This window comes from Sinocyclocheilus anshuiensis, unplaced genomic scaffold (assembly GCF_001515605.1).
Source record: "Sinocyclocheilus anshuiensis isolate Anshui unplaced genomic scaffold, SAMN03320099.WGS_v1.1 scaffold2321, whole genome shotgun sequence".
Taxonomy (NCBI): domain Eukaryota; kingdom Metazoa; phylum Chordata; class Actinopteri; order Cypriniformes; family Cyprinidae; genus Sinocyclocheilus; species Sinocyclocheilus anshuiensis.
Window position 1 is genome coordinate 33521 of NW_015551128.1, and position 24854 is coordinate 58374.

The 24854-nt window shown below is 37.0% G+C and overlaps 1 protein-coding gene, 1 non-coding gene and 2 pseudogenes across 2 annotated transcripts; 3 read left to right on the forward strand and 1 right to left on the reverse strand.

Annotated features, from left to right (window-relative positions):
• LOC107663185 (ran GTPase-activating protein 1-like) overlaps window positions 1–4159 on the reverse strand; it is an 8490-nt pseudogene extending 4331 nt beyond the window's left edge.
• Window positions 4160–4514: 355 nt separating this feature from the next.
• On the forward strand, window positions 4515–4587 carry trnar-ccu (transfer RNA arginine (anticodon CCU)). The gene has a single exon. It is a non-coding gene; the product is annotated as a tRNA-Arg (tRNA).
• A 12-nt stretch (window positions 4588–4599) lies between these two features.
• Window positions 4600–9500, forward strand: LOC107663176 (phospholipase B-like 1; annotated as a pseudogene).
• A 2394-nt stretch (window positions 9501–11894) lies between these two features.
• LOC107663174 (BTB/POZ domain-containing protein KCTD5-like) lies at window positions 11895–23959 on the forward strand. Its single transcript, XM_016453347.1, has 4 exons — window positions 11895–12408; window positions 22260–22368; window positions 23332–23423; window positions 23723–23959. Exons 1-4 carry the CDS (start codon window positions 12055–12057, stop codon window positions 23957–23959), a joined length of 792 nt encoding a protein of 263 aa, XP_016308833.1. The 5' UTR covers window positions 11895–12054.
• Window positions 23960–24854: the final 895 nt, after the last annotated feature.

Genomic DNA, 24854 nt, shown 5'->3' on the forward strand with positions numbered 1-24854 from the left:
GTCTGAGAGTGCAAGCCTGAGAATGCACGTCTGAGAGTGCAAGCGCCAAGCTGCAGCCAGACCCTTTTGGGCGCGAGAGCGTCTTCTTCTTCTTCACCGCCACCTATCTCTCAAATGGACCACTGACACTCCTAACTGAGACTGTAGACAGAGTGTCAATGGCCCATTTGAGAGATAGGTGGCGGTAATGCACTTATAATTCTGCGATCCGCCGTAAAGCAAGAAGAAGAAGAAGACGCCTCACGCGCAGACTGAAGAAGAAGACGCGAACGTGCTCAGGACAGTTCAGACATTGCAGTGGAAGAAGACGCGTCACACGCCGACTGTCGAGGATGCGCTCAGGACAGTTCATACATTGCAGTGCATCAGAGGTAAAAAAAACGATATAAATACTGTTCAGTTTCTTGCACAGACTGATCGTTTCGTGTCTTTACACATCAATGTATCGTCACGAGCCACAGGGTTTAATTTGGTTGACTCTCAAAGCCGTGATTCCCATTCACTTCCATTATATGACTGACAGACTGCAACGGTTTGAGTTAAAAATCTTCGTTTGTGTTCTACTGAAGAAACAAAGTCACCTACATCTTGGATGCCCTGGGGGTAAGCAGATTAACATCAAATTTTCATTTTTGGCTGAACTATCCCTTTAATTCTTTTGCAGTTAACATGTTTCTTCACCTGTTTTTTCTGACCCTGCTGACTCAATAAGCATTTCACTGTCCAATGGTCATGCCTTAACTATGAAAATTCTAGTATTGCATCCTTCTCATTTGCATTTAATAATTTTTGACTTTCAGTCTGAGTTAAATCTTTTTTTTTTTTTTGGCTCATTTTATCTGTAAAGGAAAACCTGCCTAATAATTATGTACCTGAATTATGTTATGAATTATGCACACCTTCCAGGCTTCATTGACAATTATACATCACTTATAAATTATTAAATACAAAATGAATAGTAGTTATTAAGATTGATGTGGTTTGGAATTGGTCAAATGTGCTTGGAAAAAAAATTTGATTAAAAAAAGATGTCTCACAGCTTTTAGGAGGTGTCTAAGGTTGGTGGCGATGGAACTGTGGCGGAAGTCTACCTCCGGTCCACACTTGTTCAGAAAGATTTGCATGTGAATTAGTAAATATTAAATAATGTTAATAGAGTGTAGGGCTGCAAAACAATTAATCACATTCAAAATAAAATTTTATGTTTACATACTATTTGTGTGTGTACTGTGTATATTCATTATGTATATATAAACACACACACATACATATATACATTAAAGATAAAAATGTCAGATTTATATATAAAATATATCAAGCTACCAATTTCTGTTAATAAAAAAGTTTGAAAGCAAGCAGCTTGTCATAATTATGACAGAAATACCTAAAACCTTATGTGGGGAGCCTTTAAATATTGTGACAGACAACGTTGAAAAAAAATAAAAATAATAATCACTGGTCTAACGCATTTACGATTCCTGATCATTTTTGCAGAATGTTTCAGTACAGTATCATTCATAAAGGAGGCTTTTTTTAAAGACAGGGCACCAGTAGTGGATCAGGGAGAGCATACTTGTGTAGTAATAAAATGCTGTGACAACAAAATTTTATTATTTTACCATTCAGGTCTAGTTTCTCCAGATCAGCTTTGCCCCGAACAGCCTTTGCAACTACCACAGCTGCAGCCTCACAGATCTCGCCAAATGACAAATTCAACTCCTAAACAAAACAAATATTTTAGAATGCTCACAGTATCTACAAACACTGAATGGAAGTGTTTGTGTGTGTCAGCTAGATTCAATGCTGGTGTCATGCATCAACTAACCCTGAGGAATGGCAGTCCCTCTCTAAGGGCCCCTGCTAAAGCAATCGCACCTTCTGAGCGAACCAAGCAGTCCCCAAAATTGATGACTTTAAGACACTGGAGGTGCCTAATAGCGTAAACATGGATGAAATCACACAGACAGCCATTAATAAACATCTCTTCTAACCATATAAAGTCATGATACAGAGTTGCTCAACATACCTCCGCCATGGCTATCGATCCTCTCTTAGTAAAAGTGTTGTCGTTGAGGTTGAGGAGCTGAAGGTTTGGGTTGTGCTTTAAGGCAGTGGCTAAAGCAGAGATACCAGGATGGTTGATTCCATTCTGTGGCATATGGACCTCCTCAAGACTGCCTAACAACTGTTTAAAAAAAAAAGAAGAACAGAGAGTCAAACAAAGCGAAATACACAGTAGAAATATTTACATTTTATGGCAGTGGAATATGTAAGATTTTTTAAGATTTTTTTTTTAAAGTAGTCACCAAGAAAGTTTAAAAGAGCAACATTTATTTGAAATAGAAGTCACTTTTGATCAATGTAATACATCTATGCTAAATAAAAGTATTAATTAAAAAAAAGGTACTGACCCTAAACTTTTAAACAATAGTGTAAATATATATTTTTATAAAACATTATGCCTTAATACCTTAAATGCTTTGGCAAGTGCAGAAGCACCATCATTCTCCAGCCGATTACGTCCAGCTATGAAGACTTTTAACCTCAGGGGGGAGCCAGCTGCACTAGACTGCTTGTGACATTCAGTCAAAGCAGAAGCAAGGATCTATAAAAAAGAAAATAATAATAATAATAATAATAATAAAATAAATAAATAAATAAATAAAACTACATATTCCATCTGTTTCATGAGCTCCAAAAATAATAACACATTTAAAACAGTTTTAAAGCTTTTAAACATCTGAAATCATAACCACTCAAATTATGATGCCTTTTTTTAAACCGGTTAAATCGAGCTGATCTCGGCCTAAACTTACCATACCCCCTCCAATGCCCATGCCACAATTCTTAAGCCTGAGCTCACGTAAGGTGTAGCATGCAGAGCTCTTCAGAAGGCTTTCAATTCCCTTTACACCATCAGGACCGAAGGCATTGTCGCTCAAGTCCAGATGAGTCAGTCTGGCCCCCGAGGTCATCAAAGCATTGCCCAATGATCTCTAGAAAATTTGAATAAAATGTTGTAAATACAATAAGTTTTTTACTCACAGCAAATACATTTAACTGAGCTTTTTGAGATGGGTATTGTTTTACCAGAGCAGGTGGAATTTCAGAACGAAGGCGACCTGTGAACAAGTCACTCCAATGGCATTGCTTAGTAAAAAAAAAGGCAAAGATTAAAAACAGCAAAGTCAAAGAGTGAACACTTTCCAGTGGCAATTTAAAACTACCTCCAATTCCCTTTTCGCTTCAAGAGATTTTGCAATTGCCTGTGCTGCTTCAACCCCCAATGTGTTTCCCTCTAATCTGAGAGACTGCAGACCCTGACACTGTTCGATCTCCTGCACCATCTCTTTCACTGCAACATCACAGAAAAGGAGGGAAATTATTCAATTATTATTGTGTTGAGGTTTATGCATTAACACATAGAAAATGAAAACATCTGCCAACAGATCGTTTTACTCACCTGACTCAGCATTGTCCAACTTCAGCCCTAGTCCCTTATAACTTAATTCCACTTCTCCAACATGAGTCTTGGCCAGTGCCTCTGTAATCTGAGCAATATCTCCAGAGGCCATTGCTTTCCCTTTGCTTTATCTACTAATGAAGTTAATAAAACATTAACAGGGATCACAAAAATCTAGCACACTAGACCTTAAAAAACTGGATCTCGGAAGCATATGGATTTACTAATACAGATAATTACATCCCACTCTATTATACATCAGTGTTATATCCTCACTTTTTAATTCATTATTAACAGGACTGTAACATTAGCTCAACATGCTAGCCTGTCACTATACATGTAAATAAAAGATTGACGTCGAAAAGTGTTCCTTTGAAACAAGCTGTTGCACCTTGCAGCTCGATAAACTCGAAATAGATGTTGCTGAGCTTACGTTGTCTCACACAGTTAGCATGCTAATATAATAATTGCAGGCTAGCTCAGAGAATTAGCTACCAAACTTTACTCTCAACCAAGTACTTTACACTAGTCCTTCAATCACATCAACAATAGTTAAATCTACACATTTTAATCTTATTGATGTTTTAAACCTACGAATATTACCTTACACCTCGGCACAGATATTAATAGAAGCCAGCCGATAACTAGCCCGACTAGAGAGAAACCATCACAACAGGAGGCACATGGAGGCAGCAGTTCTTTGAAAGTGCCGGTGTCACATTCTTTCATAATAAAAGCACCATAAGTCCTGTTATGATTTTTTGACTATGACATTACTACTCGTACTAAATACACTATTGATTGTGTAATAAAAGTATGATTTTTTTACAACTGTTGAATAAGTGTATTGAAACAGAAATACAGGTTAATACGTAAATGTGTATCTGAATAGCACGTTATAATTATCTATCAATTATATACACCAGAGACGTTTTAGATAGGATGTATTAAATCAAATCTATACCTTAAAAATATAAATAATTTAATACGTGACATACTTTTATTTGTATTGCATCTTTCTAAGCCACGAGTTTGGGCACGCGTGACGCAAGCCCCAGTGGCCTAATGGATAAGGCACTAGCCTCCTAAGCCAGGGATTGTGGGTTCGAGTCCCATCTGGGGTGTACATTTTTTAAACGCTTCTTAGCGATCCAACAGGTGACAGAAAGCTAACTGCAGGCCTATAAAGATAAGAACGTTATGCGTATCAGCATTTAGACTTAAAGCAGGTGTAAATTCGCTATAGCTCTTCAGTCATTACCTGCCACTGAGTATTTAGCTTGGTTATAAATTAGATAGCGAATGTGTTAATCAGATCCAGAAAGTAAACTAAAACATGCATCGTTTTGCACGGGGCTTTGTTTTGTGCGTCCTAACGGCGACCTTCGTGAAGGCTCAGCGTAAGTGTCTTAAATGAATTTTACTCTTTCAATATGCCGTATTTTAGACATGTTCCCTGTTTGGAAAGTGGCTACCAAACGAGCCGCTATCACGATATAAAAATATATCAAACATATGAAACGCTTATTGATTGTGATTTCTTTTCTCACTGTTCGCTAGATGTTCAGAGAGCCACAGTATATTGGGATGCTGTTCAGAGGTCTGTGGTGCTGAAAGAGGGTGCAATGGAAGAGGAGGGAGATGCACTTGGTTATTTCAATGATAGTTTATCTGTTTCTGGATGGGGAGTGCTGGAAGTGCAGGCTGGTTATGGACAATTCCAGGAGAACGATGAAATTACATATTTCTTGGCCGGATACCTTGAAGGATACCTTACAGCCTCGTAAGTTAAACTGACTAACCCTTGAGAAAAAGAAGAACATTTTGGGATACCTTTAAAGAGATAAGACTTATTATAGAAACAATCTACTTAAAAATATTGTCAAATTTACACTGCAAAGGTGGCACAGAATTGCTTCTGAAGTGGTATTTAGGTGTCTATACAGACTGTTTAATGCTGCTGGCATAAATCCATTCACAAAGATTAAGAAATGCTTTTATATTAGGGGCTGAGGTGGGTCAGAGCAGGCTTAATTTAGTCTGGTTTTTGTAAATGTTCTTCTTTAAAGCATGGCACAAGATTATAAAAAGACAGTACTTAAAGGAAAACTTTTAATTTAGCATAATTATAAAGTGCACTTTAAAAAAAATTGTTAAGAAACAATGTCTGCACAGTTTTTTAAATATACTCTCAAGATCTGAAGTACACTAACCTATTTTTTTAAGTGCCCATTCAATACAATTAAACACATTTTTTCACTAAATAGGTCTGAGTTTATTAGTATTCTAAAATACATTGTCCTGGGTGTTATATAATTATAGCAATGATAACCAAAGTATAAAACATTTCAGTATATTAACATCCCAATAACTTTTTATTCACAGACAGATGATAAACCATTACTATAATATGTATCCTCAGATGATAAAGGACAATAGTGTTATGAAACCTCTGAAATGCTTTATGAGGTAAGTGACATTTATTATCTAAATTCTAAAAAAAAAACTTGCCCCTTTTAGACTTGCACTCTATTCATTTACTAACTGCTTGTTTTTTTTTTTTAACTAACACTAGCTTCTCTATTTTTTGTATTCTATCTATTTGTTTTCTTTTTATTTATTATACAATTAACAAAAAGCAAAAAAGGCCTCTAACACTAGCTTGCTCTATTCTATTCTGTTTTTTTTTTATTATATAATTAAAAAAGGCTACATGTACTGCATTAGGCTAACTGAGACTTGTCATAGCACTTGCATATCATTGCTCTTTTGTTGATTTTGATTGCTTCCATTGTCCTCATTTGTAAGTCGCTTTGGATAAAAGCGTCTGCTAAATGACTAAATGTAAATTGATTGCACTATTCCCAAATTAAAATAATGTCAGGTATGATCAAATACAACTACTTGCAGTGTATTTACATTTAGAGGTTTTAAAGACTTTCTTAGAATTTTGTATTGCATAAACACATGTATTACTAATCTATGATTATATCTGTCTTTATTAATCTTCCATTCTTTAAAATAGTGAGCAAGACTCATGGACAAGAACACAAGTGAAATTAAGCGGGAAGACTGATCCTTTGTGGCATCATGTGGGTCTTCTAGTGGCTCAGATGGATGGACTGCATGCTGGGGCAGCATACTGGGCCAAAAGTAGACAGGAAAAGGTCAGGAAACCTGAAATGTGCATGCATCTGTTTAGATGTACTGTACATCTCATTCTGAGAGTTTGATAACACTCATATAGACATTTGAAAAGGCCTAAGTATCTCAAGTGAACTTTTTTATTTTATTTTATTCATTAATTGACAGTGATGCCTATATGTTTTACATTTTGTGTTAATGAGTGAAACTCCACGCTTGCATTTCAACTCCCAGCCTCTGTCCATGTTTGCGGTTCAGTTCCTCAATGGTATTGGGGATTTGCTAGATTTAATCCCTGCTCTCAAAAGGCGTTCCAACTCTTCTTCTGACTCCTTCAGAATGCCAGGCATGAGTCACTGTTCTGCTCTCATCAAGGTTAGAGGTAAAATGATGCCTTCACCTCATGACTGTAATCACATATTCTGAATTGGGACCAAATGTAATAGGAATTTGCCAATAAAAACCCCATGTCAGGGGTTTTCAATAGCACTAATCTGAATATTTAGGGCTGCCTGTGTTGGAAATGGCTTTGTTTCATTCGCCAACAACCTTCTGTCATTTGTTTTTGCCCATTTTATCTGCAGATGTTACCTGGCTATGAGAATCTGTTGCTTGGTCACTCCAGCTGGTACAGCTATGCTGCAAGCATGAGAATCTACAAGCACTGGGACTTGAAAAATAAGCATAATGGCACAAGCAGACTGTCCTTTAGCAGCTACCCTGGTATATATAGGCAGATGTATGTCTTTTATAATTCAAACTAACAATAATTTAGTGCTATTAAACGGTTTCTCGCATCATTTCCAGGGATCTTGTCATCTCTGGATGATTTTTATTTGCTGGGAACAGGATTGCTTGTAACTCAAACCACAAACAACGTGTTCAACTCCTCTCTGTTCTCCCTGGTGACCCCAGAGGCTTTGCTTGCCTGGCAAAGGGTGCGTGTAGCACATGCGCTGGCCTGCACAGGGAAGCAATGGGCCCAAATATTTTGCCAGGACAATTCGGGTGAGACGGAGATGCACAAGGCAAATGTGGATCATTATATGCAAAAATTGTGTTCCGTATTTGCAGTGCTCTGTGGTGTCGTCTTTCAATAGTACAACCGAGTTGAAAGCATACAGTTCTCTAGCGTGTGATTGCATGCTATAGCATTAAATTTCTCACTCTCAGTCCCACCCTCATGCTTTAAAAAAAAGAAGCATGCATTTTATTCTTTAGCTAGAACACAAAAGTAGATATTTGGGAGAATGTTTCAACTGATTTTGTCTTTATAATCATGGTCAATTGGGTCCAAAACAACACTAAGATATTTTTCAAAATATCTTCTTTTGTGTTCAACAGAATAAAGAAATGCATACAAATTTTAATATTTAAATTTACATTTAGCAGACACTTTTATCCAAAGCGACTTACAAATGAGGGCAATGGAAGCAATCAAAATCAACAAAAGAGCAACGATATGCAAGTGCTATGACAAGTCTCAGCCTAACGGTCTTTTTTTATTATATAATAAATAAAAAGAAAACAGATAGAATAGAAAAAGAATAGAGAAGCTAGTGTTAGTTTTTATTTTAAGAAAACAAGCAGTTAGTAAATGAACAGAGTGCAAGTCTAAAAGGGGCAAGTTTTTTTTTTAAATAATAGAATTAGATATATATGTATATATGTATATATGTGTGTGTGTGTGTGTGTGGTGTGTGTGTGTGTATATATGGCTTTTTTATTTTCAATTATTTTCTGAATGAATTTTGTCAGGGACCTACAATAACCAGTATATGGTGGTGGATCTGAAAAGAGTTTCACTTGGAAAGCAGATTGAGGATTGGAGTCTGACTGTTGTGGAGCAGATTCCTGGTTTGGTGTTGTACTCGGATCAGTCACAAGCGCTACGTCATGGTGAGGAGTATTTTCATAACAAGAAAAGTAGTATGATCAGTCCATTGGAAATTAATTGGAGAGGATGTAAGTAAATTTAACACAATCATATGCATTACAAATCATCTCAATAGGTTACTGGGCATCCTACAACATACCTTTCCACTCAGACATTTACCGAATGAGTGGTTATGGTGTGATGTGGAAAAAGTACGGGGGAGACTTCTCATATGACCTCTGTCCACGTGCTAAAATTTTCCGCAGGGACCAGGGAAAAGTCACTAATCTGGACACCTTGAAATACATTATGAGGTACAATGGTGAGTTTAGATTTTCGTTTTGGAAATGACTCAAAACTGTTTCTTCAAAATAATCTGCCCTCTTGTTAATCTAATTTTTTGATGAACAGTAGCACTTTGTCATTAGATTACAGAAAGGACCCATATTCAAAGAAGCATCCTTGTAAATCCATCTGCTGCTGAAATGACCTGAGACTTCGACGACCTCATCCAGGGGGCTGTTATGATACTAAGGTACAGAAATAGGTCATTTTGGTCAATGTGTTATTATTACATAAAAACTAGTAAAGATACAGTGTGATTCTAATGGAGGCTGCATGCATTTAGGTTACAGATTATCACATGGCCCAGATGTTTTCGGCTGAAGCTGTGAATGGACCCACTACTCAGATGGTCTTCCACTTTTCTCTTGGAGCCGTTTTAATCGGACAGCTCATCATGGGCTCCCTCAGACGTACAACTTTACATTCATCAGCATGCAGCCTTTGCTCTTTGCTTCCAGAGATCAAGCCAAGACTGATAGTAGTTTTGTACAGTGTATGAACAGCAGTCTAGAGGATACAGATGCAAGACTTGGAAAGGATTTCATCGATTTAGCATCAGATATTTACAAGCAGCTTCATAAAGTCATTGGGTACATTTTTGCCCCATAAAACTTTTTGTGCAACTGAATGCATAATACTTCCAATCAGAGCTGGACATATGTTTATGCAATAAAAGACTACAGTAACAAATATTTGCCCTAACTTGTATAATTTGTGTTAATGACAAAGCTCATGGTCATAAATATTAACAAATTACCAATAAAATGTATCAATGCAGTCATTTAAGATTAAGATAAACTGAGCTGAACAATGTCAGACTAAGTAGTGTTATCTTACTTTTTCACTGGAGAAAGCAATAGTATGGATAGAGAACCTGTTAAATTAAAAAAAAAAAAACAGAGCTTTTCATTTCACAGCACATTCATTGGAGATGGACTGGTGTCATGTGGATTACTTGTAGATTATTGTAATGTATTTGTCAGCTGTTTGGACTCATTCTGACGGCACCCATTTGCTGCAGAGGATCCACTGGTGAGCAAGTGACGTAACTAAAAAATGTAACAATTTTTACCAAATTTTTTCAATTATAAAATTATAAATTATATTAAAGTATTGTAAATGTTGTTATTTATATAAATCTATTTTCTGTCTTTGCAAGCTTAATAATTTGTAAATACAGACTGAATAAATGTTGAATTTACACCATAAATGGATGTTTAATTTTATTATGTGTTAATCATATATGGGGTCAAAAGTATGAAACCAATAGTAAAAAGACTTAAAGTGATTAAATATTAATGCCCTTCTAATTCACCTTAATATTCAGATTAGTGGTCTATCGCACTGGTTTGCAAGGCCAGTTTTAAAACTTTTATCTTTGACTCTCCCAATCTTGAATATTTTGTTACAGCCTCGTTACAAACTATATTATCAGCACAATAAATTGAGTAAATGGTATTTGACTGATTCCACAGCATCACTCGATCTGCATCAACTAGCCTAAAGGGGTGGTTGTTGCGAGTTCACTTTTTTTAATGTTAGTTAGTGTGTAATGTTGCTGTTTGAGCATAAACAATATCTGCAAAGTTACGAAGCTGAAGGTTCAATGCAAACGGAGATTTGTCGGTCCTCAAATGTCATTCCTTGTGTTCCAGTGTCTCTTACGTTCCCTGTGTGATCATTAAATACTGTGAATTGAAGTTATCGCTGTGTTTCCTCAGTCCTCGCTCCTTGCCTCCCGAGAAGTGTGACAATATGCTTAAACATTATGATTTGTACTCATGGAAATTACTAAAGAAGTCAAACCTGTTTATTAGAAGGGGGTGTCCCAATACTTTTGGCAATATAGTGTACAAGCCAACCTAGCTATTCAAAATCTTTGTCTGCAATTGTATAATATTGACCTATTAGCCTACTTTTGCTATTGCTTTTGACCATTAGGTATCAGTAACATAATTCATTCAGAACCTGTTCTATTGACATAGACTTTCTGTGCCACACTATTCTGCTGATATAGAATGAGTTTGACTACTTGATCAGTTATATTAATAGAAATGCTTCACTGGGGCAAACAAAAAAATCCTACAATAATAAATAGGATACCCCATCGCAGCATTTCCAGCAGTATCCAACATTTCTCAATGGTGATCGTGATTTCACCAAGTACAACATGTTCCTGGATCAACATCCTTGTTGCTCCTGGAACAACATTCCCATCAACCAATCAGAATTGAGAGATAACTTTTCAGGAAATATCTGTTTTAGGCTTACAATCAGGGTTAGGTGCTTCTACACCCTTGTTAATCAGCTATCATTTCACACTGTTTTTAGGAATAAATTATGGGTAGGGTTAGGTTTAGGGGTAGGGATTGGGTTTAGTCTATATTTTTGGACAGTTATGTTGATCCAGGATCAACAAAAGATGTTGATCCAGGAACATGTCTTACTACAAAATCACAGCGACCTTTCTCAATCATGATCTTACTCAGCAAAATGTGACTATTAGCTTAACAGCTGTATTCCTTGTTTGATAGCTACCTATGCACATACAGCATACAATGTTAAAAATGTTGTACATTATGAACCTTAACCCAAAACCCTTTAGCTTCATACACTGTAGATAATTGTGACCCTGCCTGTGGAAACCCAGCTAAAGTATTTTTTTTAAACAGTGGATGAGTAATTCACTCCTTGATTTGCTAAATAAAAGCCTCCGTTGAGATCGTTTTGACAAATGTTTATTGTGTATTATTTTCAACGTGTTTATTGCTAACTTTAGTGTGGCAAAATAGAAGCGCAGCCGAAGCATTAACACGTTAGACTGCACCCCATAAACACAATCAAGCCTAGAAAAAAAAACAGTGAACCACTGTGTACAACCTGACAATCCTTTTACCAGAATAATTTGAGAATGTACCAAAGAGCAAGTCGATTAATGCCTTAGACATAGAGCAGAATCTTAAATATTCATTGCTGTTAATGCATAAATACATCCAGCATCCTATAATCTGCGCAGGTCAAAAGAGCATCGACGGGCAAGTGGGCGGGACTAACACATCGCAGGATACGAGCCAATCAACTGCCGCGCTTTATTCCACTTTTATGATACGAACGAAACCGGCAGCACACCGCTTCACCGCGGGAGCCAGAACGGCATCAGAACAGCATCCGAGCCGCACCGACAGCCCGCTTACATACCGCCCGCCAGCCTCAGAGTAGTTCCCTAATGGCAACGGAGGACAAAGGAAAAACGGCGGCGCCTCAGGCTTTACCGGAAACGGGATCCCTCTCAGCAACGCACAGCAATCTGAACAATAATAACAACAACAATAATAACAACAAAGACAACGAGGGAAGCGAAGGAGCCACAACAGCCACATCTACTGCTGTTGAATCCGGCGGGGCTGAAAATATAATAGGAAACGGTTCAGCTGTTAATACTGCCGGGGGCAATAACGGCAAATGGGTCCGTCTCAACGTCGGGGGGACGGTGTTTCTAACGACACGACAAACGCTGCTAAAGGAGCAGACTTCATTTCTGTACCGACTGTGTCAGCAGCAGGACTTACACTCTGACACGGTAAGGCAGCAGTGAGTGATGTTAGTGTAAGACTGTGTATTAATGAGGCAGCGGGGGTCTTCAGTCAGATGGATGCACAATAATTCGGACCCCCAGTGTTTGTGCAGTTGAGGTGCGTCGCAGTTATTAGCTAGAAATATCCATATTGTACTCCACGATGCCTTCATCAGATAATGTGGCCCACCTGATGCTGACTTTGTACAGAGGGAAGTTCTTGGATCATCAGCACACCCTTACTGGGTTGAATCTCATGAAATTATATGTTACATTTAGATAATTTAGATATAACTACATTTATATAATAACTATTATTATTATTGACAACTTGTTTAATATTTAAAGATTTAATAATAATAATAATAATAATAATGATGATGATGAAACCATAATATTTAACTTTTTAAATTTGTAACTTTTTAATTTTATGAATACAATGTTTTTAACAGAATATTTTAAAGGTAATTATGTAATCATAATTAAAATGTCAAAATTAACATTCTGTCATCGTTTTCTCACCCTCATGTCATTCCAAAACTGTATGGATTTCTTTCTTCTGTGGAGCACAAAAGAAGGTATGTGACCCTGGAGCACAAAACCAGTCATAAGTCGCAGGGGTATATTTGTAGCAATAGCCAACAATACACTGTATGGGTCAAAATTATCGATTTTTTTATGCCAAATATTATTACGACATTAAGTAAAGATCATGTTCCATGAAGATATTTTGTAAATTTCCTACCGTAAATATATAAAAACTTAATTTTTGATTAGTAATAGGACAACTTTCATTTAGACTTTTTTGCACCCTCAGATTCCAGATATTCAAATAGTTGTATCTCTTCTCGGCCAAATATTGTCCTAACAAAACACACCAAGGGAATATATGATATCTCAATTTCAAAAAATCGACCCTTGTGACTGGTTTTGTGGTCCAGGGTCACATATTTTAAAGAATGTTGGAGACCAAACAACATTGGAGCCCTTTGACGTCCATTGTATGTATAGACACTTAAACATTTCCTCAAATATCCTCCTCATATATTTTTTATGTTCCACAGAAGAAAGTAAGTCATACATGTTTGGTACAAGATGAGGGTGACTAAATAATGACAGATTTTTCATTTTTGGGTGGAGTATCTCTTTAATGTTAGGATACTTGACTTGTTGTTAAATAGCCAAAGTGAAATGAGGCCTATGATAATCCAAATAAAGCATCCATATCTTATAGAACTGATCTGTCAGAATGTAGAGCACATGCCAGAAGTTCCAGTGGGACCAAAGCAAATATCACCATACGCCAACTCTTCTGTGAAGGGGGTCTTATCACTGACCCACTGCAATAAAATGTTTCTTCTGACAGCAAAGGTTCATATATTACGTAATTTCCTGTTAGCAGGTCTTTATGTGTCTGCTCGGAAGGCCCAAATCGAATAAACCTGGATGTAATTCTAATTGGATGCCAAATATAATTTTTCAATATTTCCAATACCTACAACCTGCAATAAGGTACCTATTTCTGTTTTACATTTTTCAAAATCACCTTTGTGATTTTGGGGTGAAATGTTGTGAGCTTTACGCATATACAGTATGTTATTTTTAGCTCCCATTTACTCTTTTAATCTTACAGCACTAAGGCATACAAAAAGTATTTGACTTAACAGATGGTACTCTGCCTTCACAGTATCCACCCCCTCCCAAGCTATCCTCTTATATTCCCTCTTATTCCACACTCAAAGTACCTCCATCCCCACAATAAGTGATGAGGCACAGGCGGTCTCCCATCACAGCTCAGTTATTACTGGCTGCTGTGGTGTTTTGTGCTCTCTCACTGCTCATGTCACTCTTCTAATGAGATTAGAGTCATGGCACCTTGAAGACTCCCAGCCCTCTGCACAAAAATATCTATGGAGGCTTCTCTGTTCTATTCCTGGCCTGGTCTGTTCTTCGCTGATAGTTTACATGCATTTAAAGAGTTTTAAGTTTATAGAATCATTGTGTTGAGCCAGAAAATTGTTTGCAATTGAGAAATTCTAACTGGAAAGTCTGTCATGATTTTTCTCACCCTCATGTCGTTCCAAAACAGTATGACTTAGTTTTTTCTGTAGAACATAAAAAATATATTTTGAAGAATGTTGGTAACCAAACAGTTTTGGTTCCCATTGACTTAAATTGTTGTGTGTGTGTGTGTGTGTGTGTGTGTTTTTGTATATACAATGGAAGTCAGTGGGAAAGAAACTGTTTGGTTACTATCATTCTTCAAAATATCTTCTTTTATGTTCCACAGAAGAAAATAAGTCTCATGATTCTGGAATGAAATTAGGGTGAGTAAATGATGACAGATTTTTCATTGCTGGGTGGACTACCCCTTTAAAGGGGTCATATGATGTTGCTAAAAAGAACATTATTTTGTGTATTTGGTTTAATGAAATGTGTTTATGCGGTTTAAGGTTAAAAAAACACATTATTTTCCACATACTGTACATTATTGTTTCTCCTCTATGCCCCGCCTTTCTGAAACGCATCGATTTTTACAAAGCTCATCGGTCTGAAAAGCGAGGTGTGCTCTGATTGGCCAGCTATCCAGTGCGTTGTGATTGGCCGAATACCTCAAGCGTGTGACGGAAATGTTGTGCCCCTTAACATATTGTGATGCCTTGTCCCGGCCGGAGCAACGACACAAAAACTTTAAAACCCATTATAAACGAGGCATTTGTTGCATCCAGTGGCAATGTCTGCATTTGTGATCGGAGAAATGACAAAACAACAAGTGCTACTCTACACTGCTCAAAACTCGCGTTTGAATCATCAGTGGCACAGCGTCACACACGGCGGGCTAGAGTGAGCGGATGCTGGAGGCCTAGAGTAAGCAGAGGCCGGCTTGAGTGAGCAGTGGCGGGCGGGCTTGCGGCAACCACATGTGGCGACTATGTCCCCTTTAAGACGTGTCTTACTTTTTTTTTCATGAGGAGGTATTGACTATTATTACAGTGAATATTATTAGGTAGTTTCTCTGCATCTTTAATGAGAATGTGCTTATAACATGAGCCAGAATTGATGAAGTTCAAATAGTTTTTCAGCTTTCTTATAGCATGCTGTGAGGCTTTACATGGCACAGGTTATTATGCAGTTCTGTTTTGAAATTAATAAGCTCTTTGTTTGCCTACCAGGCATTTCCCATGGGATGCAGGCTTGCAGCTAGTTTCCCATCGGGACCTGGTTCTTATACTTCCTTGTGCAACTGCAGAGTTAAATGTTAACGCAAGATAAACACGGATAGATGAATTTGAAATTAGACGGCTGAATTCTGTGCATTTAAGGCATATACAGTAGAATTATGTAAATGCCCTGTGCTTTCTCTTGTTCTTGTGAAATCCAGAGCGGGGGGACAGCTTGTCTCTTCTGACTCACTGCAGGAGTCATGCGCAGGTGTTGTCATGCCTGCTGTCAAGTCTAGTCATGTCTAATGTGAGGCTGTCTGCTGCACTTGCTGTTTCGAAAATAGGATTTGTGTGTGTGTGTGTGTGTGTGTGTGTGCATGTGCAAATGATGTTCTGTGCTACTTTTGTCTGTGAGATTTTATGGAGCTAATGGAAATATTTTGATGCTTTTTCAGCTCTGTATGTGATCATCTGTTTGGTGTATGCTAGTATGTATGCTGTTCGTGTCCATGTCGTGAATCTAGAGTGAGTCATGCAGGGTCCAAAATTAATGGAAGGTGAAATAAGAAAATTTACCAGGCATGAATATTTCATATGGGCCATGCAACTGTATTTTATATTATTTATTTTAAACTATACAATACTGTGCAATAATAATAATAATAATAATAATACTTTTATTTATCAAGGTCACATTAAATTGATCAAAAGTGACAGAAAATAAATTTATAATTTTACAAAAGATTTCTGTTTCAAATAATGCTGTTCTTTTGAACTTTCTATTCATCTAAGAATCCACAAAACAATATTAACTATCTAATTAACTATTACCGGCACAACTGTTTTCAGCACTGATAATAACAAGAATTATTTCTTGAGCACCAGTCATCAGAATGATTTCTGAAGGATCACTTAAGTTGACACTGAAAAGTCAGCTTAACCATAACAGAAATATATTACCTTTTAAAATACATTAAAATAAAAGTCAATTATTTTAAATCGTAATAATGTCATAAAATATTACTGCTTTTACTGTATTTTTGATCAAATAAATGCAGCCTTGGTGAGCATAAGAGACAAGTACTTAACATTGTTTTTCTTGCCAAAGCCACTTTTACCTCTTTTTTTGTGATTGGTGAGTGTTCATTTACTATAGGCTACAGGATAAATCACTTTTTGTGTAGGTATGTTGTTCATGTTCATTTTCATGTTGTGAATCTGCAGTGAGTTATCTCATTTATGCTTTCTTCTTTCTCTATTATAGTGGTTTTATAACATTGCAGACAGTGCCTCTTTTCAGTCTTGCCAACATCTTCCTCTTTCTTTTTACCTTTTTCACCCTTGTGTGCTTCTGTGCACTCCCTTTTTCTCTTGTTGCTCTTTGTGGGTTTTGAGTGCTCATGCCCTGGGCTTAGTTGTGTAATGTTCTCTGTAGGGCATGTTGTAGCCTACATGATGTCCTGCTCTTGTTAGAGCTGTGTCGAGCTCTTAAGGTTAATTCATTGCGGAGAGGAGACCCTCAGCCATTCTGGGACAAATACTGTGGCCATGCTAATGTGACCTGCGCTCACTGCCACTTTCCACATGCCCTTTCCTTTAATGTTGTTTTCTGTCTTGTGCCAAGTCACATTTTTATCCCCTGGGGTTATGTACTGTTCAGATCATCCTGTTAGTGTTGGGCGATATGCTCAATTTTCATATCGTCCTATCTTCAGCCTGTGAAATCGCCAATACACGATATTATCGTGCGAATAATTTATTTAATTATTTATTTACTTGGTTTCATTGCCGGTGTCGTGCTGAAAATTGATCGTCTGCCGAAAACTGATTGCCGTCCGCGTCCGTCCGACATGGATCCATCCGTCCGTCCGACAACATCCGTACACTTGCCAAAAGGAGATTACAGACTCTACTTAGTGAGTGAACTGTTCTTTCTGCCTCAAAATTACTTTTTTGATATGATATTTGATAGATTCTAGCTCATTTAGTCCTTTTTACCTATTGAAATATCTTTAAATGGCCAATAAAACCCATAAAATGCAGTTTTACACTTGCCAAAAAATGAACTGTTCTTTCTGCCTCAAAATGACGTGATTTCATTCATGGTTGTTGTCAGAGTATTTCAACAGGTAAAAAGGACTGAATGAGCTATAATCTGTCAAATATAACAACAATTAATGAAATCAAGTCATTTTGAGGCAGAAATAACAGTTCACTCAATAAGTAGAGTCTGTAATCACTTTTTGGCCAGCGTAAAACGGACGGACGGACGCGGACGGCAATCAGTTTTCGGCAGACGATCGATTTTCGGCATGACACCGGAAAGCGAACCAACTCCAGCGTAAGGCTAAAAGCAGGCTAATGTTTTTAATATGACTGAATTTGCAATTAACATGATAACAAATTAATAGAAACATCGTAAGGTACTAATTATAAGGCTTACATTTCCTCAGTTATTCAAAAAAGCAGCTACAGAAAACGGTAATTACATTACCAAAGAACATCATCACAAGCTCAGTCTAGCGTGAGTTTATGCACTTTAAAACACTCCGGTTATAATCAGTGATGCTACACTGTATGATGAATAAATCTCTTATACTTACATTGCACTTTGTTGTTTATGATGAGAGAATTCGCGAGTCAGAATTCAGTCAGCGTGCGCTGAACAACTGCTGTTTCAGCAATAACTCATCTGAACGCCTCTGATTGGCCATTGCATTCATAAGCTCAGCATAATCGTGTGTGATTGGTTATAACGTGCAACACTGTAAAAACGCGGAAAAAGAAATATAATGCAACAAATAAGCCCTAATATTAATTAGATAGTATTACTAGCCTGATAATAATAATCGTCAAAGGCATCAGCCCCAGGCAACATCTCTGACTATCTTCGATTAGGGGTGTCAAAATTAATCGATGCGGACGTGGACGATTCTGCTTCGCTGCAGTAATAGAACATAATAATCGATTATAACCTATGACATTATTCGCATACGCACTTGTCACGCGAGTATTAAAAATGCACTCTATTTTTAAATCGGAGCTTGGCTTTTTCCGCATATGGCACGTGCATGCGCTAGAGACGAACGCGGCGGGCTTCATTGCACAGAATAAGTAGGGATGGGCGTATCGATCCGAAGTATTGATACTGACGCGAGTATCGAAAGTATCGATACTCAAACAAAAAATATCGATACTAAGGTGCGCTTTATTTACCAGTGGTTTTGTTTATTTAACAATAATAATAATAATAATGCGTACAATATGCATTGAATTGGACGAATAACCGTTGTTAGCGAGTAATTGTGTAGGATAGAACTATTTCCCTGCTCATCTGAACACACGCAAATGTTGCAAGACAGAACCAATCAATCACAGAGAGCATTCACTCACTGCTAACAGTGCATTCAACAGTTCACTCAATAAGTAGAGTCTGTAATCACTTTTTGGCCAGCGTAAAACGGACGGACGGACGCGGACGGCAATCAGTTTTCGGCAGACGATCGATTTTCGGCATGACACCGGAAAGCGAACCAACTCCAGCGTAAGGCTAAAAGCAGGCTAATGTTTTTAATATGACTGAATTTGCAATTAACATGATAACAAATTAATAGAAACATCGTAAGGTACTAATTATAAGGCTTACATTTCCTCAGTTATTCAAAAAAGCAGCTACAGAAAACGGTAATTACATTACCAAAGAACATCATCACAAGCTCAGTCTAGCGTGAGTTTATGCACTTTAAAACACTCCGGTTATAATCAGTGATGCTACACTGTATGATGAATAAATCTCTTATACTTACATTGCACTTTGTTGTTTATGATGAGAGAATTCGCGAGTCAGAATTCAGTCAGCGTGCGCTGAACAACTGCTGTTTCAGCAATAACTCATCTGAACGCCTCTGATTGGCCATTGCATTCATAAGCTCAGCATAATCGTGTGTGATTGGTTATAACGTGCAACACTGTAAAAACGCGGAAAAAGAAATATAATGCAACAAATAAGCCCTAATATTAATTAGATAGTATTACTAGCCTGATAATAATAATCGTCAAAGGCATCAGCCCCAGGCAACATCTCTGACTATCTTCGATTAGGGGTGTCAAAATTAATCGATGCGGACGTGGACGATTCTGCTTCGCTGCAGTAATAGAACATAATAATCGATTATAACCTATGACATTATTCGCATACGCACTTGTCACGCGAGTATTAAAAATGCACTCTATTTTTAAATCGGAGCTTGGCTTTTTCCGCATATGGCACGTGCATGCGCTAGAGACGAACGCGGCGGGCTTCATTGCACAGAATAAGTAGGGATGGGCGTATCGATCCGAAGTATTGATACTGACGCGAGTATCGAAAGTATCGATACTCAAACAAAAAATATCGATACTAAGGTGCGCTTTATTTACCAGTGGTTTTGTTTATTTAACAATAATAATAATAATAATGCGTACAATATGCATTGAATTGGACGAATAACCGTTGTTAGCGAGTAATTGTGTAGGATAGAACTATTTCCCTGCTCATCTGAACACACGCAAATGTTGCAAGACAGAACCAATCAATCACAGAGAGCATTCACTCACTGCTAACAGTGCATTCAAACTGGGCTGCGTTTCCCAAAAGTATCATAAGAAAGCATTAAAGCTTTTGGGAATGGCAGCCCTGAACAATGCTTATCAGAGAACAGAAATAAAAACATAAATGTTTGAGTTATTTCACAATAAACAAATTGAAATTGTAGCCTACATAGTTTGTGCAATTACAATTATTTAAATTGAACGTTGAAAGATAATATTGATCATGTTTTATTCTGTAATGTTAATAGAAATCATACACTGTCCGAATAAAAAGGTTGCATTTTATGCATGCAACAGCCATTCACTGGCAGTCCCTAATGGCAGTACAAAATATTGCACTAAATCAAATGTTACAAATAAGTTAGAATATTAATGTTGTAATACTGGTAGCACTAATATAAAAATGTGATGATATATGTTACAAAAAAGTAACAATTTTGAGTGGTTTTCATTACCCATTTTACTCTTAGTAATTTAATAATATAATTCATAATTTAAAAGTTTAGTGCAGAAATATCGAATCGGTATCGATATCAACGATACTGCCTTGAAAAATATCGGTATCGTATCGAAAACAAAATAAGGGGTATCGCCCATCCCTAAGAATAAGTGCTGTGAGACACGTGCGCATTGCTTGACAGTGCTTCCACTCGCTGTTATTTTAGTCTTTTACTTTAGATATGCTTTCATTTCTGCCGTTTGGAATGCAGCACGTATTAGATGCACGAAACTCACGTACTGACAGACTTTCACGTGAGCTTTGTGTTTGTTTGTCCTGAAGCTCGCGCCTGCGATTAAATGCACTTGCATCTACTTTTATGATACGAAATTGATGTAAACATAGCCAGTTATATTTTCAGAACAGGACAAAACATCTGATATGTGGAAATAGATCTGTGCATTAGTGTGAATGCAGTCTATTAAAGCTGCCAGTGTCTATGATCTCATCAGTAATAATCAAATGGCAATAATGCTGAGAAAAAAGAAAAACCCATAACTATGATAATCTGTACACTTTCTATACTTAAAGCCCTCCCAGATACTGAAAGTGCTTTTTGTTTATCACTTGTAATTGTCTTTTACCCCCTTTATTACTTTATATTTGCTTGTATGTTTTGAAGCTATATTTTCTTTTAATTCTTAACAATAATGAATTAATTATATAAGTTGTGGGGGAAGTCGTGGCCTAATGGTTACAGAGTCGGACTCGTAACCCAAAGGTTGCGGGTTCGAGTCTCGTACCGGCAGGGATTGTAGGTGGGGGGAGTGAATGTACAGCACTCTCTCCCACCTTCAATACCACGACTGAGGTGCCCTTGAGCAAGGCACCGAACCCCCAACTGCTCCCTGGGTGCCGCAGCAAAAAAAAAAAAGGCTGCCCATTGCTCCGGGTGCGTGTTCACGGTGTGTGTGTGTGCACTTTGGATGGGATAAATGCAGAGCACTAATTCCGAGTATGGGTCACCATACTTGGCCACGTCCCATCACGTCACTTTCACTTTAATTTAATAAAAATGCACAAAATCAATTTTATATAATCGTGATGCATCGTGATATCAAATTGAATCGAATCATTGACATGATAATCGTAATCGAATTGAATCGTGAAACCAGTGCCGATTCACACCCCTATCGTCGATACACGATACTATCGTTTATCGGCACAACCCTACATCCTGTACATCCGTTAAACAGCTTCAGCACTGTCAGTGCTACATTTACATAGGGAATTTTCTAACAGTCACCACATTATTAAATATGAACAATATCTAATATTAAATAGTAATTTTACTATTTTAATATTTAATAGTAAAATGTTAAATACATCATGATTAGGGCTGTGCAATATATAAAAATTATCGAAATATCGCAAATGTACATATCGCAATATGCATATTGGACACAAGATAGTTATAGAAGTTCACAGAACTGATTCAGCAACATTTTTCTTCAATATCGCACAGCCCTAATCATGATTAAACAATGTGAATTTATTTTTTAAATAATATTAGGCCTACATATTTGATGAAATGATATTTATACATTTATATGGCACAAAATGAAACATCTAATCATTGAGAGAGCTGTGATCTGTTTGTGTAGGATGAAACTGGTGCTTATGTGATTGACCGAGACCCTACCTATTTTGGTCCCATACTCAACTATCTGCGACATGGGAAGCTGGTTTATAACAAGGAGTTGGCAGAAGAAGGTCTGTTAATTCACTATCACTATTAACTGTTGTCAGTCTATGCATTTTAAAAATGCATTGCCTTATTTTAATATTATACTATAATATATATTTAATAACACATCATAACCAGGGATGCATTGGTACTATATGATTATCTTAATTTTTTCTATTTATTGGTACTGTTATTTTATTAGTATTTATATACGTTTACAGTATGTATTAATATTTTGAATTAGTTTTTATTTTTATATTTTCAGTTTTAATTTGTTTGTTTGTTTCTATTTAGTTATAGAAAATTCAGTTTCAGTTTTAGTAATTTTAGTACTTTCAGTTAGTTGCCATGACAAAATTTAACATTTTCGTTTAATTTCAGGTTTATGATCTATTATTTACATGTAATTTTATTAGTTTTATTTCAAATTATGAAAATGTTTTTTAATACTTCTAGTTAACCGCACTATTAGATTTAATTGTACATTCTCATTTCCCCTATTTTTTACATTTAGATTTCCTTTGCCTTCATCTAATGCTCACTTACAAAACACTAATAATTGAAAAACACTGTTGAATATAATATTTAGCAAATCTCAAAATAAATGTTTTTCATACTGTACATTATAATGTAGTGATGCCTAAATTCACTTGTTGAATTTACAGCAATTCATTTTAGTTTTTAGTGTTTTATTTTTAATGCTTAAATAAGAATCAGTGCATATTGAATTAAAAGAGGAAATACTAAGCAGTGTTTTATTTTTCCTTTTTATTATTAAATCTCAAAATAAATGTTTTTCATACTGTACATTATAATGTAGTGATGCCTAAATTCACTTGTTGAATTTACAGCAATTCATTTTAGTTTTTAGTGTTTTATTTTTAATTTATTTGGAATTTCAATATTGGAGCATATCTAGTCGAAACAACATATAACTGTAACGAAATCCATGTTCAGTTTTTAAAAGCAAAGTGTGTCTGTGCCTTCAGGTGTCTTGGAGGAGGCAGAATTCTACAACATCGCACCGCTGATTAAATTAATCAAAGAGAGGATTCTTGAGCGAGACTCCAAGGCCACACAGGTAATGAGCAGGGCCTTTATCATTCCTCCATGTACCTTCATTTTCTAAAAAAAATAGCATTTTTTTCATTAGTATCCATTTTTTCAGCTTCTTCACTTTCTCAGCACTGTATTTCTGTCCATCTCAGTTTCTACTGTACATTAATGACTGTATTTGCTTGCTTATGCAACAGCCATCGGTTTCCCGCCCACTCTTGCTTTTCTTTCTGTACTTGCCTTTTGGCATCATCCTCTACTTCCCGCCACATTCCTTTTTTGCACTTCACCAGTCTTCACCCTCTCCCTCCGTCTCTTATACAGCAGGTACCACCAAAGCACGTGTACCGGGTGTTGCAGTGTCAGGAAGAGGAGCTGACCCAGATGGTGTCCACCATGTCGGACGGATGGAAGTTTGAGCAGGTCAGCGTGCGTGCCTGCCGAAAACCCCACCCCGGACTGCTCTGGACTGTGGGTTGGACTGACACCGAGTCGATTACCCTTCCCCTGATCCTAATGCTCCCAGTGTCCAATTCTCCCCTCAGATTCAGAGTACAGTAATGTAGCTAAAGTGTGAAATTAAACTTTTTGACATTTGCATTCAACTGGATTTTACATGGTCAGTTGCACCAAACCCTCTTTTTTTGTAAAATGACAAATTATATGATATGATTCCAGCTTTAGCCTTGTTCAGACTGTCAGCCCAAATCTGGTTTGGTGCATATCCGGATGGAATCTGATTTGAATAACTGACTGTCCACACAGTGTATTGCAACTGTTCATATCCGATTTGTGTGTCCATAAGCACTCTTTCATTTTACTGAATGTGCTATGGTTTCTATGGGAATGGCTTTGCGTTGTTATGCCAACACTCAAAACAACAATAACAGCAATACAGATGTTGTCTTATGACATGACAACATGTTGCCGTCGCGCAGGATTATTATTATTATGGATTTTGTTTTATGAGGGAGCGGCAGAATCGCAGGAAGTTGGAATGAGCGTCTTTATAGCGTCTGCCATCTCCGCTGGTTTCAAAACTCAAAGAGGTGCATATACTAGCAGTATATTCTGCTTGACAACACCAGCTTGTTTCGGCAAAGATGTTCATCATGTTTTCTACAAAAGCGTCTGATGTTTTACGTGGCGTGAAAACGTGAAAAAGCTAGGCTAAATCCGATCTGAGCGGTCAGGCGGAAACAGATTTCCAGGAATGCGATTTGAATAGGATTAGGGCTGAAACGATTAGTCGACAACATTATCGACAATAAAACATTGTCGACAAATATTTTTGTTGTCGAGTCGTCGTTTGAGCTCATATGACCTAATGCAGTGTTTCCCAACCGGGGTGCAGTGTAAAAAAATCATTTTTTAAATATTTTTAAATTGCTAAAATGTTAAAAAAAGCATCTATTATAATATCCATTTCTGATGTCGCCAATAATTAGAGATGCAC

Excerpts from the sequence above, each read along its gene's own strand:
- LOC107663174 (XM_016453347.1), top strand. The coding sequence starts at position 12,055 with ATGGCAACGGAGGACAAAGGAAAAACGGCGGCGCCTCAGGCTTTACCG. Across the intron at positions 12,409-22,259 it reads AGGACTTACACTCTGACACG|GATGAAACTGGTGCTTATGT; the intron begins GTAAGGCAGCAG and ends CTGTTTGTGTAG. Across the intron at positions 22,369-23,331 it reads CAAGGAGTTGGCAGAAGAAG|GTGTCTTGGAGGAGGCAGAA; the intron begins GTCTGTTAATTC and ends CTGTGCCTTCAG.